The 17,566-nt window shown below is 45.3% G+C and overlaps 1 protein-coding gene across 5 annotated transcripts in view; it reads right to left on the minus strand.

Moving 5' to 3' along the window:
- Positions 1 to 422: 422 nt before the first annotated feature.
- The window catches only part of SPATA21 (spermatogenesis associated 21), a 36,978-nt gene continuing 19,834 nt past the window's right edge, over positions 423 to 17,566 (minus strand). For 4 of the 5 annotated variants that reach the window (XM_086715795.1, XM_086715793.1, XM_086715792.1 and 1 more), the window contains 4 exons: positions 16,613 to 16,684; positions 16,380 to 16,497; positions 2,205 to 2,380; positions 423 to 1,326 (listed from right to left, as the gene is read on the minus strand). In XM_086715795.1, the coding sequence (XP_086571921.1) occupies positions 1,079 to 1,326; positions 2,205 to 2,380; positions 16,380 to 16,497; positions 16,613 to 16,684 (614 nt within the window). In that variant the 3' untranslated portion in view covers positions 423 to 1,078. The remainder of the gene's footprint in view (positions 1,327 to 2,204; positions 2,381 to 16,379; positions 16,498 to 16,612; positions 16,685 to 17,566) is intronic. The other variant, XM_086715796.1, reaches the window with a different exon arrangement.

Raw genomic sequence — 17,566 nt, forward strand, 5'->3', positions numbered from 1 at the left:
GAGAAGGGCCCCCATGGGTCCTGGGGCTCCGTTGGTGAGAACATGGCTGAGACCCCCTCCTGCCCTTCTGCAGGGTCTGGCTGCCCCTTTCAGGGTCCAGAATCTTTCCCAGGTACTTCCCTTAGATTTACCGCTCCCCTCGAGCAAGAGGGGAGAGATGCTTCCTGTCCTCGTGGGGATCCTAGTCCAAAAGGGGAGACACTCCTCTGCGGAGAGTCCCAGCTCTGTGCTTCGAGAGTGCGTAGGAGGTCAAGACTTTGCACCCTGGGCCCCTCTAGCAGGCGCCCTAACCCTGGGCAGGGTCGTGAGGTGTGTCTCGTTTCAGGGTGTCCCAAGCCTGGGGGAAGCCAGGGCCCTGCAGGCCAAGAGCCGAGTGGAGGGGTGAAAGCCTGGGGGCCTTCCCTGGCGCCAGACGCAGAGGCCGAGGTTCTCGGTGTTTATTGGCTTACCAGGCCACAAAAGCAAAACTCAGCAGCAGTACCTGCCTGACGACCTGTCCATCTGCAGGCCTTGGACAGCAGCTGCCCCGAGTAGACTCCGTAGGTCAGTGGGTTCGAGCTGGCACAGAGCTGAGCCACTTTCGGCTCTCTGAGTTGTGTTCCCTAGGGAGAGAGGCGAGAAGGGTGGGAGGAAACGAGCCATCCCCACGTGTCCCAGGGGAGAGGAGGCCTTCCCTGGGAAGTGATGGAGCCAAGCAGTCAGGCTCGGGGGCCTGATTGCAAGTCCAGACTTCTTTCACCCCCAAAGTGCCTGGAAGGGGACTGGTGGGGGAAGCTTCCCTCCACCCAGCAGTCCCTGTTGCCTACTGCTCCTAACACGGGAGTCAGACGCAGGCAAAGGACTTGAGAGCTAAACCCCCTGTGTGGGGAAGGCAGGCGGTGCCAGCCTAAGAGAAGGACAGCATGTGCCGCTGAGTCTGGGCACAGGAAGGCGTAAGTGCTGTGACGGGCACGATCGCCGTGGCACACAGTGTTCAAACAAAGGTTCGTTTCTTACTGCTTCCGTCCTTTCCCCCTTTTCCTCCCTAGAGCAGCAGTGTCCCAGGTATCCTCTCTTGGAAGGCTGGATTCCCCTCGGGTTAGGCCAGCGCCTCATAAAGAAGGAGGTGGATGGGCCTGGGCTGGAGCCCCTGCCTTCTGGACACCCACCTGCTTCCTTGAGATCCTGACTGGAAGAAAAGGCTACGGATGTCGGGGCCCAGGCTGGTGGGGGTACACTGATCTAGCACGTAGTGGCTGCCCTGCTTCCGTCGGGCCATCTTCTTGTCCAGCTGCGGATAGAGCGGGATGCAGGGCACCTGGGCGTAGGGGCTCTGCAGATTGGCAGCTGGCAAGGGAGGAGGAGTCAGAAGAGGGGAAGGCTCCAGAGCGCACCCGACCTCCGGAGGCTGGCCCACCCAGCTGAAATCCCACCTTTGCCACATAATGAGCTGGGTGGGTTTGGGCAAATCGCTTAACCTCTCTGAGCCTCTGGGTAAGCTGGAGGTGATAGTGGTGCCCACCTCTCAGAGCTGATTAAAGGGGCAACATGCGCGGAGCACTCGGCTAAATCCTGAGCACGGTGTAAGGGCTAATAACGGCTTGCACAGAAGGACACGTCTTTGTGATGGGTCCTGGCGGTCCAGTCAGTACACCGGAGAGACTCTGGAAAGCTCCTAGCCCATCACTTGGCACACAGTAGGGATCTAATTGGTGGCACCTGCGATTATGGGGAGGCAGCCTTGCCCAGTGAAAAGGGCACAGGTTTTGGAATCAGACCTGGGTCCACACTGCCCTTTCTGACACACGCTAGTTGTGGGGCCTTGGGCAAGTTGCTTAAACTTCTGTCTCACTGTTCTCTTCTGTAAAACGGGGTGAACGTGATGGCGAGGGCTAAATTCTAGCCCCTGTACGAAGTCCCAGCATGGGGAGTGACCCCAGTGGGTGTTCAGTAAATGGTGAGCTGGGATGGCCAATCACCCTTCGTTCTCAGTTGAGGCTCTTGGGACCAACATGTGCTCAGGGTTAAGGCCTGGGGGAAGAGCGCAGGGGGCCCCTGTCAGAGAGCTAGAGGCGGAGGAGCGATTTGCAGCCCGTTGACTGCCGCCCACAGGTAGGCCCAACGTGGGCAACCATGTCACGCAGCAACGAGGTGTGGCCGCGGGGGCCCAGGGAGAGGCCAGGCGGGCAGGAATGCGGAGAACTCACCATGCCCAAGGCCCTCACCGTAGTTCTGCTGCTTCAGCCGGCTCAGGATCCTGAGGACCCTTCGTTCCGGGACTTCCAAGGTGTCTGCTTGCTGGGGGTTGCAGGGAAGCTTCTTCCGGGACCGCAGCCGGCCTATGGCCGACTCCATCTCTCGGGCCTTACAGGTGCCTTCCTTCAGCTTCTTCTGGTAATAGCTGGGGAGGCAGTGTCCGCCCCGCTCAGCCTGGCTGCGTTTAGTTCACCCTCCTCCCCACTCATTCTTTCTGAGCCCCTGGTCTGTCTGGCCAGCTCTGGGACAGGGACACAAGCCCAGGAGTTGGGAGACCTGGGTTTTAGTCCCAGCTCTGCCATTGACTTCTCATGACTGTGGGCAAGTCACTGCCTTGCTGTGGGCTCCGGTCACCCCTCAAGGGAAGTGGTTACCTCTACCCTGTCACTGCAAGTCACTTGACTTCTCTGGGCTTCAGGTTTCCCCTGGGTAAAACGGGTCAGTTTTCATGTTATAGGATTAAATAACCAGACCCATCAAGTATTCAAGAAAATCGGCCCATGGAAAGAGCTTTGGTAAATGTTACTATGATGTCTGTCGCTGGTATTTTTGCTTGGATGTACACGTGCTCTGCAAGGCGGCTGTGCAGTTAACCTGCTCATCTTCCGGATCTGAGTTTTATTTGAGTTTTATTTTCTTGACTCATTGCTACTTGCCTACCCTCTAGACCGCAGCACCTTTCATCCATTCAGTAAATATTCAGTGGGTGTTTACCGCATGCCGGCTGCTCATCTAAGTGCTTGGGGAAAGCAGCAAGAGATCTCCATACAGGCCCCTGCCTCCTTGTCTCTCTCAGCCCCTCTCTCACTCCAGCCACTGCTGCAGTGACCATTCCCACGTGGATTTTCAGCAGCTTTGCCCAGGGACAGTCTGACATGGCCTCACCTCAGAAGCCTCTTACCTGGAGCTTCTCTGACACATAAGCAACCCAGAAGTCCAGGGGAATTAAACCACTGTGGCGTCTACCCTTGACCAAAGGAGCTAGCAGCTGAGGGATACGGGTTTCTTTGTGTGCTCCGGACAGAATTCTGAGCCACCATTCAGTCTCCTCAGAAGATCCTGGGGGTGGTTGACTCACTAACACACGCTTGCATGGTTCTGTTCACATTCCTCCTGTCACTCCTCCCTGGATTCACTTTCTAAAATCAACCACCTAGGCACACACCTAGTGGGAGAGTCGGACCGTGAACAAATCAATACGATACCCCGTCAGGAGTGGTGGGTGTTCTGAGAGCGAGTAAAGCTGGGTAGTAGGGTAGTGACGAGGGTCCATTTTCGCTTGCACTGCTCGGTGCGAGTCTCAGAGGCAGTGGTGTTTGAGCAGAATGAGGGGAGGGAGAAAGTCGGATGGATATCTCTGGAGAAACAGTCTTTCAGGCAGACAGAATGGCATGTGGGAAGGCCATGAGGTGAGAAAGAGCACAGTGGGCTGTAGGAATGGCAGGGAAGCCAGAGGGGCTAGAGGCTGCTGTGTGAAAAAGAGGGGGCGACGTGTGCAGCAAGATGGCAGGGCCGGTCCACCCAGGGCTTTGAGGCAGTGGTGAGGGGTGGGCATGCTACTTGGTGTTGGGAAACCCTAAGGCTTAAGCTGCTGGTGCTGCTAGGACCTCTGCTGATCTCTGGAGCCTGGAATTTGGGGTTTTAATGAGCTTCACACACAGAACATAGAAATTGAATACCAGAGCCCTCACGTGAAAGTTGGATCTGGACCCCTCTGTAAAACGAGGATCTGAAAAGGCAACGTGTTGAGTGAAAAGATGAACCAGAAAATAACCTCACCCCACAGAGGCCAAAAGGACATGAGCAAAGTGTGTGCAACTTTCTCGGTCACAATTTTAAAGGAAATTGCTTGCTCTCCACTTCCTGTCTCCCTTTTCCAAGGACTTGAATTAAGATGTGTTGCTGGTAAATTGGCTTAGGCTTGACCTAGGGAATGGTGGAACAATAAGTTAGAAAGAAGCTATATGTTGTGCGCTGGGCAGCCTTGTCTTCCTGCCTGCTTCTCCTGGACTGTCAATATAAGAGAGAAATAAACTATCTTGTTTGAACTATAGTGCATTGGGGTCTATTCCTGAACTAACATGCCGATCTACAATCCTATACCCAGCTAAACTGCTCAGTGTGTGATTATAAACCCTTTTGCAGACACATAAAATCTCGAAAATTCTGCATCCCATGCATTCTTTTTCAAGAAGCTACTGGAGGACATACCCTTCCAAAATGAGGGCATAAACCAAAAACAGAAAAAGAATATATACACACAGAAAACAGGCAATCCAACACAGAAGAGAAGCAAAGGTAAAGGAAGATGGTGAAGGGAGATCCCACATTCGTACTGCAACTGCCATAAAGGACAAGTGTAGATTAGATCACTATAGCTTAAAAGAATAGGGCCATTTCGAGGGCTGGCATTACTGCACCAGTTATTGAATCACTGCCTTTCTAACCCAAAAAAGTTACTAGGGAAACATCTCCCATTATTATTATTTTTTTAAGTTCATTTATTTTGAGAAATAGTGCAAGAGAGTGCGCGTGGGAGAGAGGCAGAGAAAGAGGGAGAGACAGACAGACAGAATCCCAACACAGTGCTCGAACCCATGGACTATGAGATCATGATCTGAGCCAAAATCAGACACTTAACCGATGGAGCCACCCAGATGCCCCTCCTATTATTTTTTAATCAAACCAAACAAACCAAGAAAGATTAAGCAAACCGAGAAAAAGTAAGACAATGTAATCTAACAAACAGAATTCTAATCAGAGGAAAGGAAGAATACCTAGGATGACAACAGACTCCCGGGATGACAACTCTGCAACAGGCCTGAAAAGAATCCAAAAATAAGAAGAATGGAATTATTTAGAACATGCCTCCAAGAAAATGAAATCCTAAGAAGGCACAGAAATTATTAATGAGTACAAAACAAACATCAAGGCAATTGTCAACTTCAGGAGCTAAAAAGATAAGGAAGTGAAATCATAGTATAATAAAAAAAAAACTCAGCTATTAAAAAATTGCATAACCAGGGGCGCCTGGGTGGCGCAGTCGGTTAAGCGTCCGACTTCAGCCAGGTCACGATCTCGCAGTCCGTGAGTTCGAGCCCCGCGTCGGGCTCTGGGGCTGATGGCTCAGAGCCTGGAGCCTGTTTCCGATTCTGTGTCTCCCTCTCTCTCTGCCCCTCGCCCGTTCATGCTCTGTCTCTCTCTGTCCCAAAAATAAATAAACGTTGAAAAAAAAAAAATTAAAAAAAAAAAAAATTGCATAACCATAATAATAGAACCCTCCCCCCAAATTACTGACTCAAAAATTATATTAGAATGGGTAGAGGAGAGTTTAGGGGATAGTCATATCAGACAGCTAAATCCATACATTAATAGGAAATCAATAGATACAAGTCTAAAAATCACTAACTAAAATATTGTATACAAGCATATTATTTAGAAGTAAGGAGAGAGTCAAAAAGTATTTGCCTTGATAAGGGAGACTTCAGGGAGTGGGAAGCATGGTGAAGAGTGGTGTGGGGAACTACAAGTGTTTATTATGAAGCTTTTTGGACTGTTTGGCTTTTTAAACAATGTACACGTTAGTTTTTAAGAATTAACTCAAAGGATAAAGAAAGTTCTGTCAGTTGAATACTGACCAAAGGAAGTTGCTATAGCCATATTAATATTTAAAAAGCTAAGCCTTAAGATAAAAAAAAAAATCACCAGAGACACAAACGATTACCATAGAATATGATAAAATGTTCAGTTCGTCAGGAAATACAAAATTCCAAACATGAAATATAAAGTAAAACCTGATAGAACTACAAGGAGAAGTAGACAATCTCGTATCACAGAAGTGATGATAGATACTCAGCGCTGCCAGTGTGTCACATCAAGGAATCCATAGACTATCTGTAGAAGAATGGATGTGGCTGTGTTCTGATAAAAGTTTAACTATAAAAACAGCGAGTTGTGTGTGACCTGCGAACAATAGTCTGACGATCTCTGTCAGCTGTAGACTTTCCCTAAAACTAAAATCCACAGGAAGAAGAGTTTAGAAGTTGAGTCTACCAAGTTAGAAGGTTTAGGTAACACCTAGGCTTTTCACAAATATGCCATAACAAAGAAAAAAAAAAAAAACCCAAGGCTACATAAATTCAGAGTGATCAGCCAGTAATTGAACTGCCTACAAAAACAAAAAATTAACACTCCTCAAGGGAAGAGGTTGGTCTCTAAACACAACAGAATCCAGTCTCTAAATCATATCATCTAAAATGTCCAGGACACAAAACAAAATTATCAGACATGCAAAGAAACAGGAAAATGTGGTCCATAGTAAGGGCCATAAAAATAAACTGATGGAAAGCAACCTTGAGGTAGCCCAGATGTTGGATTTAGTAGACGGTGGCTTTAAAGGAGCTATTAAATGGGAATGCAAGCTGGTGCAGCCACTCTGGAAAACAGTATGGAGGTGCCTCAAAAAGCTAAAAATAGAACTGCCCTATGACCCAGCAATGGCACTAGTAGGCATTTATCCATGGGATACAGGTGTGCTGTTTTGAAGGGACACATGCACCCCCACGTTTATAGCAGCACTATCAACAATATCCAAAGTATGGAAGGAGCCCAAATGTCTATCGATGGATGAATGGGTAAAGAAGGTGTGGTGTATATATATATATATATATATATATATACACACACACACACACACAATGAGTATTACTTGGCAATCAGAAAGAATGAAATCTTGCCATTTACAACTACGTGGATGGAACTGGAGGGTATTATGCTAAGTGACATTAGTCAGAGAAGGATATCCTATGACCACTCAGATGAGGACTTTAAGAGACAAAACAGATTAACATAGGGAAGGGAAACAAAAATAATATAAAAACAGGGCGGGTGGGTGCCTGGGTGGCTCCGTCGGTTAAGTGTCTGACTTCAGCTCAGGTCATGATCTCACAGTCCATGAGTTCAAGCCCCACATCGGGCTCTGTGCTGACAGCGCAGAGCCTGGAGCCTGCTTCCGATTCTGTGTCTCCCTCTCTCTCTGCCCCTCCCCTGCTCATGCTCTGTCTCTCTCTGTCTCAAAAGTAAATACAAACATTTTTAAAAATTTAAAAAAAAAACAAAACGGAGGGGGACAAAGCATGGGAGACTCATAAATATGGAGAACAAATAGAGGGTTACTGGAGGGGGTGTGGGAGGGGGGATAGGCTGAATGGGTAAGGGGCATTAAAGAATCTACTCCGGAAATCATAGTTGCACTATATGCTAACTAATTTGGATGTAAATTTTAAAAACATTATATTAAAAAAATAACAAAATAAAAAAAGGAGCTATTAAAAATATATTGAAATAATTGAAGGAAAATGTGATCTTAATGAATAGAGAAACAGAAACTACAGACCTGAAACAAACGGAAATTCTAGAACTGAAAGGTATAATAACTGAAGTGAAAAAGTCACTGAATGGGCTTCACAGAAGATTGGAGATAGCAGAAAGAAGAATTAGTAAGCTTGAAGACAGATCAATAGAAATCATCCAATCTGAAAAACAGGAAAAAAAATTGAAAACAAATGAACAGAATTATGTTTCTGGCCATAATGAAACAACTCGTACTGAACTTGTCCTTCTGCCATAAATTACTAGATACATGAACCAACTATGTGAAATTCTTGTCAGATATTGACCAACAGGCAGCACAAGACTATAATCCCTGAGAGAAGAGAAACCGATGAGGTGATCTCTCTAGAACTTTGCCTGGAGGTACTTCCTGGACTGCAGTGCGGGAAGTGGTATCCCAAGCAGAACAGTAGATTCACTGAGGTACGAGGACAGACATCGTAGCTGGGGAAGATGGGAGGCCCCTGGGATTAGTGTATCAGAACATCACAGAGGGGAGCCAGGCAAAGAAAGAGTTGCCGAAATATGCATGGGGTACTCTTAAGTCCTTGGTTGCGTCCTGAGCAGTACACACGTAGCGTGAACTTTTACGAAGCCAGACAAAGAACAAAAAACAGGGAGGAGAGTTTACCTAGGACTGAAAGACACACGAGTTTCAAACGGCCAGAGCAGAAAGACTTTGGTGAACACCTGTGGAATTAGTGGACATCTTAGATGGCTCCTTTTAAGTAGTTGGGACTAAATCAACCCTAGAGTAGAGACTATTCTGGATCTTCCCTTACAAAGCTTTAAAACCTTAAAAGAGGCGCACCTGGCTGGCTCAGTCAGTACAGCCTGTGACTCTTGATCTCAGGTTGTGAGTCTACACTGGGGGTAGAGTTTACTAAAATAAAATAAAATAAGATAAAATAAAATAAAATAAAATAAAATAAATAAAATAAGACAAAATAAAATAAGATAAAATAAAATAAAATAAAATAAAATAAAATAAAATAAAATATAAGATAAAATAAATAAAATAAAATAAGATAAAATAAAATAAAATATAAAATTAAATTAAATTAAAATAAAATAAGATAAGATAAAATAAAATAAATAAGATAAGATAAAATAAAATAAATAAAATAAGATAAAATAAAATTAAATTAAATTAATAAAATAAAATTAAAATAAAATAAAATATAAAATAAAACAATACCTTGAAAGAAAGAAGACTATCCTCAGTAACTTAACCACCTGCCCCCCAGTTCAACACTTTAAAGTACAAAATCCAGGGGTACCTGGGTGGCTCTGCGTTGACAGTGAGAAGCCTACTTGGGATCCTCCCTCTCACTCTCTTTCTGTCCCTCCCCTGTGCTTTCTCTCGCTCTCTCTCAAAATAAATAAACTTTAAAACAAAAAGATGAAAATCCAGACATTCAATAAAGGAAATGCCCCAATATCCAGCATCTAATTAAAAATAGCAGACATGAGGGGCGCCTGGGTGGCTCAATCGGTTAAGCGTCCAACTTCAGCTCAGGTCACGATCTCGCGGTCTGCTCTGTGAGTTCGAGCCCCGCGTTGGGCTCTGGGCTGATGGCTCAGAGCCTGGAGCCTGCTTCCGATTCTGTGTCTCCCTCTCTCTGACCCTCCCCCATTCATGCTCTGTCTTTCTCGGTCTCAAAAATAAACATTAAAAAAAAATTTTTTTAGGGGCGCCTGGGTGGCGCAGTCGGTTAAGCGTCCGGCTTCAGCCAGGTCACGATCTCGTGGTCCGTGAGCTCGAGCCCCGCGTCAGGCTCTGGGCTGATGGCTCAGAGCCTGGAGCCTGTTTCCGATTCTGTGTCTCCCTCTCTCTCTGCCCCTCCCCCCGTTCATGCTCTGTCTCTCTCTGTCCCAAAAATAAATAAACGTTGAAAAAAAAAATTTTTTTAAAAAATAATAAAAAAATTTTTTTTAAATAAAAATAAATAAATAAATAAATAAATAAATAAATAAAAATAGCAGACATGAGAAGAAGCAGGAAAATGACCAGTAAAAAAGGAAAAAGAAGTTTATATAAACAGACCCAGAAATGAGAAAGATGATGGAATTAGCAGAAGAGGACCTTAAATGAGCTATCATAAATATGGTCAAGGATTTAAAGGAAATATGAACATGAGAGAAATAAAACCATGGAATAGAACTAAATGAAATATGTAAACAGGAAAACTGCAAAAGCTGAAGTGAAAAATTAACCGGATGTGCTTAAGAGCAGATGAGACTCAGCAAAAGAAAATATCAGCAAATGAGCATTTAACAATAGAAACTATTCAAAGTGAAGCGCACAGAGAAAATTATCAAAATGATCAGAGCCTCAGTGACCTAGGAAACAATTTTTCTTAATGCTTTTTTATTTACTTAAGAGAGAGAGAGAGAGAGAGAGGATCGTAAGCAGGCTCTATGCTCAGTGTAGATCCCAATGTTGGGCTCAATCCCACAACCCTGAGACCGTGACCTGAACCGAAATCAAGAGTTGGACACTCAACCAACTGAGCCACCCAGGCACCCAGGAAACAATTTTAAGTGCTATGGAATTGGAATCCCAGAAGGAGTAGAGAGGGGGGCATATAAAAATAATATTTAAAGAAAAGTGTACATTTTACATCTAACAAATTACATTTAACAAATAAATTTGATAAAAACTAGAAACTATAAATCCAGGAAGCTCAACGAACCCAAAGTAGGATGAATACCGACAACTGACCTATAGTCTCAGGACTGATAGAATGAGCCAGTGAAATATGGGGACGGCGTGCTTAGATTTGTTCATTCCTGTTTGTTACAATCTGGTTTTCTCCCCCTTTTACAGATATCTTACTTCACAACTTCTAACTTGAATTCCTCCCCCTAGCCACTAACTAAGATTTAAAAAAAAATTTTTTTTTTAATCTTTGTTTTATTTTTGAGAGAGAGACAGTATGAGCAGGGGAGGAGCAGAGAGAGATGGAGATACAGAATCCGAAGCAGGTTCCAGGCCCTGAGCCTGTCAGCACAGAGCCCGACATGGGTCTCGAACTCACGGACCGCGAGATCATGACCTGAGCCAAAGTCGGACACTCAACCGACTGAGCCACCCAGGTGCCCCTAACTAAGATTTTAATATATGAAGTTTACAGGGGGGGGAAAAAAAAAGGAGGCTTACAGGAAAGTTTCTGGTTGGGGGGAATGAAGGAGTTGAGGGCACATGCCGTTGCAAAACAGGCCAGTTCGGCATATGGTTATTTTAGTTCAAAGCACTTGAAAAACAGCAGATACCAGAAGAACATTCAGATCTTTTTTTTTTCTCTCTCTCTCTTTCTAAAAGCAGGTGATAAAATTCCCATGTGAAAGGTGCCCTCTCTGTACCAGGAGGAAGAAACATTCTTATCACAAGAGATGAGGGGCCTTGACTAAGAGGACTCCATAACAGAGCTTGTTAAAATAATTCTTCTCTTTCTTTGGTCGCCTTTATCGTTGCTTTGCTTCTGCACAATCACTAGTCCCTGTTCAACCTAGGATGTAAACGCTCGGGCCGAGTCTTTCCTTTGGTTCTCCATTTTTCTCATGAGGGCACCCATGTGCATATAAAGAAGATTCGTATGCTTTTCTCTCGTTCATCTATCTTTTTTTTTTTAAGTTTTATTTAAGTAAACTCTATACCCAACGTGGGGCTCAAACTCATGACCCCGAGATCAGGAGTCACATGCTCTTCCGACTGAGCCAGCTCTAGGCTCCCGCTCCTGTTCATCTATCTTCTGTCAGTCCCAGTTGGAAACTCTTAAGACAGTAAGGGAAGGGGCTCCTGGGCGGCTCAATCGGTCGAGCGTCTGACTTCAGCTCAGGTCACCATCTCACGGTTCTGCATCAGGCTTTGCACTGTTGATGCAGGGCCTGCTTGGGGGTCTCCTCTCTCTCTCTCTCTCTCCTGACCCTTCCCCGCTCATGCTCCCTCTCTCTCTCAAAAAAAAAAAAAAAAAAAAAGACAGTAATGAAAACCTTTTCCTCCCGTAGGTATTAAATGCCATTTTTACTTGAAAGAAAGACAAACTATGGTTATTGAGCCTTTGGTATTGGGCAGACATTTCTCTAAAAGTGGATGAAGTTAGCCCATCGCTTCAAGGAAGACTGACAGCATTTGTTGCCTGTGATAGAATTAAAGCTTTCAAGAAAAAAGTTAGAATTTGGGAAAACTTAAATCCATTAATATGGGCGTATGCATGTTCTTATACAAAATAATTTATTTATAGCCGTGAAAATGAAATCAACTATAGCCACACACAACACTTCTAATACTTAAAGACTTTTCTGATGTTAGTGATAATAGCGTATATTATATATGTACTGATTATAATATATTTGTACTATATATATTAGTGTATATTATATATGTACTGATTATATTTGTACTATATGTATTAGTGTATATTATATATGTACTGAATATAATATCAACATTTGGAAGATACATAGTATTTCCAAATAACCAGTGCATGTCAGGAAAACATTCATGGGAGAAGAGCCATTCGAACTATAAGACAGACCAGTAGACTTTTATTTAAAGAGTACAGGGGTGCCTGGCTGGCTCAGTTGGTAGAGTGAGTGGCTCTTGATCTCAGGATCATGAGTTCAAGCCCCATGTTGCATGTAGAGATTGCTTAAATAATTAAACTCAAATAATATCAAATAAAATAGTAAAGTTCATTGATAGGGTTTCAGATTTCACATCGCAATCGCAGAAGCGTCTACCACTTGTCAAGTCTGGTGTCATATCAAAAAAAATATCCACATGATATGTAGATATGAAATGAAAAGGCTATTAACATCCTCCCTCTTACAGTTACCTGAGTTCTTCATATACTTCAACTAAAGCAAATTGCAGGAGCACCTGGGTGGTTCAGTCGATTAAGCGTCAGACTTTGGCTCAGGTCATGATCCGATGTTCATGAGTTCAAGCTGCGCATCGGGCCCACTTTGGATCCTTGGTCTCCCCCACCTCGCCTTTCTGCCCCTGTCCTGCTTGCTCTTTCTTTCTTAAAAGCAAATAAACATTTTTTAAAAAGCAGTATATTACAATAGATTGAATGCAGAGCAGATAGGAGAATCCAGCTGTCTTCTTCTATGCCAGACTCTGAAGAGATTTGCAATATTGTATAACAATGCTATTCTTCTCATTAACTTTTTTTTTGGAAAATATAGTTATTTTTTATTAATTTTTTTTTAATTTTAGGTAGGTTCCACACCCAACATGGGGCTTGAACTCCCAACCCTGAGATAAAGAGTCACATACTCTACCGACTGAGCAATCTGGTGCCCCTAAAATGTTTTCTGATGTTAACATGTAATGGGGTTATTAGTGTTAAATAAGTTAATAAGTATTGAATTTGTTTCCCTCAGTTTTAAGTTCAAATGTAGAAAATATTGATAGAGGGGTTCCTTGGGGTCCCCAGTAATTTTTAAGAGTGTAAAGGGAGGTTGACTAAAAAGTTTGAAAACCTCTGCTCGGGAAAAACTCTTGCCCATGTGTCCCAGGAGACACATACAAGAATATTCACACTGTTTCTATCATAGCTGGAAACCGAACATAGTCCTAATGCCTATCAGCAGGACGAATAAATATATTGTGATATAGTCATACATAATAGTATGTAGCAGCAAAAATAATAAACTCAGCCTTTGGTATTGAGCCTTTGGTATTGGGCAGACATACCAAAGGCGCCTGGGTGGCTCATTTGGTTGAGCGTCTGACTTCAGCTCAGGTCATGATCTCATGGTTCGTGAGTTCAAGTCCTGCGTCGAGCTGGCCGCTATCAGCATAAAGCCGTCTTCAGATCCTCTGTCCCCCCTCCTTGCCCCTCTCTCGCTCAAGCTCCCTCAAATATAAATATTAACATTAAAAAAAGAAAGAAAGAAAATGATCAATGATCAATAGTTATACACAAGAACATGGATGCATCACAAGAAGATAACGTAGAGGAGAAAAAACAAGTAACAATTTACTACAGTATGAGTCTACTCATATAAAGTTCAAAAATATGCAAAGCCAAACAATAAAGTATTCAGGAACACAAACAAGTGTGAGTAAAGATCAGAAAGCACCACTGCATACCTACCAGAAAGAAGACTGACTACCAAATTTATACAAGGTGTGGGGCAACTGGAACCCTCATATTGTTGGTTGGATTGTAAAATGGTACCGTCACTTGGAAAAAAGTGTGGTGATTTCTCAGAGGTAACGTACAAACCCCTACAATTCCCTTCTGCATGTTCCCCCAAGAGAACCAAAATACGTGTCCACAAAAAGACTTGTACAAAAATGTTAATGGCAGCTTTATTCATTATAACTCCATGCTGGAAACAGCTCAGAAATCCATCCATACGGGGCGCCTGGGTGGCTCAGTCAGTTAAGCGTCCAGCTTCAGCTCAGGTCATGATCTGGAAGTTTGCGGGTTCGAGCCCCACATCAGGCTCTGGGCTGACTGACGGCTCAGAGACTGGAGCCTGCTTCGAATTCTGTGTCTCCCTCTCTCTCGCTGCCCCTCCCCACTCGTTCTTTGTCTCTCTCTCTCTCTCTCGAAAATAAATAAAAACATTTTAAAAATTAAAAAAAGAAAAGGGTGGGAGGGCGCCTGGGTGGCTCAGCATCCTGATCTCACATCTTGTGAGTTTGAGCCTCGGGTTGGGCTCTGTGCTGACAGCCTGGAGCCTACTTTGGATTCTGTGTCTCCGTCTCTCTCTGCCCCTCCCCTGCTCACGCTCTGCCTCTCTCTCTCTCTCTCAAAAATAAACATTTAAAAATAAGTCAATCAATAAAATAAAATAAAATAAAATAAAATAAAATAAAATAAAATAAAATAACAAAGAAATCCATCCGTAAAAGAATGGATGAACCAACTATGGTAGACTCGTAAATGGGACACACTCAGCAATAAAAAGGGGTGAACACTGACACCCACAACGATATGGACAAATCGCAAAAGCGCTGTGCTGAGTTCAAGAAGCCACACTACGACTGCAAACCGTATGTCTCCACTGATGCGAAGTTGCCTACAGGCAAAACCAATCTGTGATGGAAAACAAACCAGAAGAGAGCGATGGCCTGCGCAGGGGTGGGCTCAGAGGGCGACTGGGAGGGGTCAGGAGGGCCCTTTCCGGAGTGATGGTAAAGTTCTGTATACCTTGAGAGGGGTTCAGGTTGCCCGGATGTGGGCGTTTGCCGCGACCCAGACCCTGACGATCGGTGTGCTTCACTGAATGTAAATTATATCGCAAGAAGGGATTAAAAAAAAAAAAAAAAAAAAAAACAAAAAAAAACAAACCTCTAGAGAAATACTGATCTTTAGTTATTATTTTTTTTTACGTATATTTGTTTTTGAGACAGCGAGAGACAGAGCATGAACGGCGGAGGGTCAGAGAGAGAGGGAGACACAGAATCAGAAGCAGGCTCCAGGCTCTGAGCTGTCAGCACAGAGCCCGACGCGGGGCTCGAACTCACGGACCGCGAGATCGTGACCTGAGCCGAAGTCGGCTGCTTAACCGACTGAGCCACCCAGGCGCCCCTTGATCTTCAGTCATTGATATGTTTGCCGAAGTATTTAGAGGAAAATGACCCTAATTTATTTTGAAATGAATAAAAAAACCCAATGTGGATGGGTGACTAGAGGGCTGAGTAGACAGCAGATAAAGCGAGCATAGAGGACGGGCAGTGATGGGATCTAGGTGGTGGGTATGTAAACATTCGTGTGAAATTCTCTCCAATTGCTGCATATTTGAAATTTTCAATAAACAAAGGGGGAAAAAAAACCAAGCAGTGAGAACTTAAGAACAGAAAGCAAGGGAGTAAGGATTCGTTCTTGTTTGGGGAGAGAGTGCTTTGTGATTAGGGCAGGGCCCACAGGGCTCTGAGGTTATTGGACAGGATCTATTTTTAAACTGGGGACATGGACACATGGGAATTTGTTTCATTGGTTTTGAAATTATACATGTATGTTCTTCAGAGTTATATATATTTAGAGTACTTTACAGGGGCTGGGGGGATAAAGACCTTTTTTGTCTTTGGGGTTGCTAAGCTGGAACAGCCTGCTGTCATTCCCCCTCCTCTGGCCCCATGTGGACAAGGCCTGGTCTCAGCGACAGGGACAAGCCCCTGTGGGGGACACAGAGAGACCAGCTGGGGCATTCTCCTGTCATGTGTAGCTTTTAGCCCTTGAGTGTCGATGTTCCGTTTGTATGTAGCCATACCTTCCTTAGACGAACCACTAACCACCCACCAGCCCACTCTGGAAACGAACCACTAACCACCCACCAGCCCACTCTGGAAACGTGGGGAGGCCTCCATCTCTAGTGTTCTCTGGCCCCAGGCAGCCTCCATTACATTCCTTTTCTGAGATCGCAACACTGATAGAGCAAGAAAGAATTTTGCTGCTTGCTGCTGAGGTTGTTAAACTAGGAGGGTGTGAATATGGGGCTGCCAGTTGCCATCCTTCCCACGGTGAGAAGAGCCTAGCTGAGCTTGGAGCCAGTGTACAGAGATGAATAGGAGGGACCGAGCCTTAATGGTATCATCCGGTCTCCTGGATCCAGCCATTCCTGAGACACGATCAGTTATGTGAGCCAATATATTCCCCTTTTGCTTCAACCAGTCTTATTTGGGTGTCTTTCACTTGCGACCAGGAACCCTAACTATCAGCTGTCAAAATACGAGGTGCCATTTCTGGGTCTGCGACCCTCCACCCCCAGCCACCAGCCCCACTCACTCGGTGATCTCCTCTAAGGCTGCCTCGGGTAGGGCCAGCATCTCCACCATCAGGGACAGGATCTCAAAGAGCAGAGTGTGGGGGTTGGGGGGAGCCGTGTCCGTCAGGGCGCTCTGTTCTGGGGACGTGGGATGATGTCTGCCGTTACCATCTGGCAGCTCCGGAGACCCACCCTCCACCGGCCTCCAGGCCCCTCCCCGAACTCTCGCTGCTCTGGGCTCATCCCTGCTCACCCACGGAGGAGAAGAAACGCCCGCTGTCTGTCATCACAGCCAAGAAGTCCTTGAAGCCTACACGACCATCTCCTGTGGAGGCCAGAGGTACAACAGTGGGCGGGTCCCAGGCATTGCAGCCCAGGCGTGCTTACTGGCATCTACTCAATGGGTCTGATGATAAAACACGTATACGGCACACACTGAACACATATATCACATGTATTCAATGCATATATCTGTGGAGCAGACGGGAAAGTGGAAGGCGAAAATTAAAATCTCCTGCGTGGGAAGCTCCCAGAACTTGGGTCCTAGAGATAGCAGCCTGGATTCACATCCCCAGTCCACCACTTGCTATCTGTGCAGCCTTCGCAAAGTCTCTGAACCACCCCCCCCCCCCAAGCCTTAGTTTTCTCATCTATAGTCATCCCTGTATCATGGATGATCACGCGAGGCAAAGTGTTTAGAACAGGGCCATGCATCTCTTACGAGCTCACTAAATGTCAGCGACTGTTATTATCACCACGTGCCAGTCACTGCACGAAAATTATGCACCCACAAGAGTCCCACCTCGGCCTTCAAGGCCCAGTTACCTGTCTCCGGCCTCACCTGGTGCCAAGCGCCTCCGGCACGAGCCTGTTCTTCCACGGGGGGCCACGTTCCCTGTTCTGGGCCTTTGCACATGCTGCTTCCTCTTCCCGAATCCTCTCTACCGTCCTCCAACTCTCTCACTTAGTAAGCATCCTACGTGTGCTTCTGCCTGACTAACACCTGACCGAGTCAGCTGCCCCATTAACCACTCTCATAAATTTAATGGAGGTTCTGGAAGGCAGGGACTGGGTCTGTGTTGTTCTGCGCTGTATGCCCAGGACTTAAGACAGGTAGGTCTTGGGGGTGACTGGCTGGCTCAGTTGGAGGAACGTGAGGCTTAGTCTTAAGGTTGTGAGTTCAAGCCCCATGTTGGGTGTAGAGATT

The sequence above is a fragment of the Puma concolor genome, chromosome C1, assembly GCF_028749965.1.
Source record: "Puma concolor isolate L17-30 chromosome C1, mPumCon1.1.hap2, whole genome shotgun sequence".
In the NCBI taxonomy this organism is placed as follows: Eukaryota; Metazoa; Chordata; class Mammalia; order Carnivora; family Felidae; genus Puma; species Puma concolor.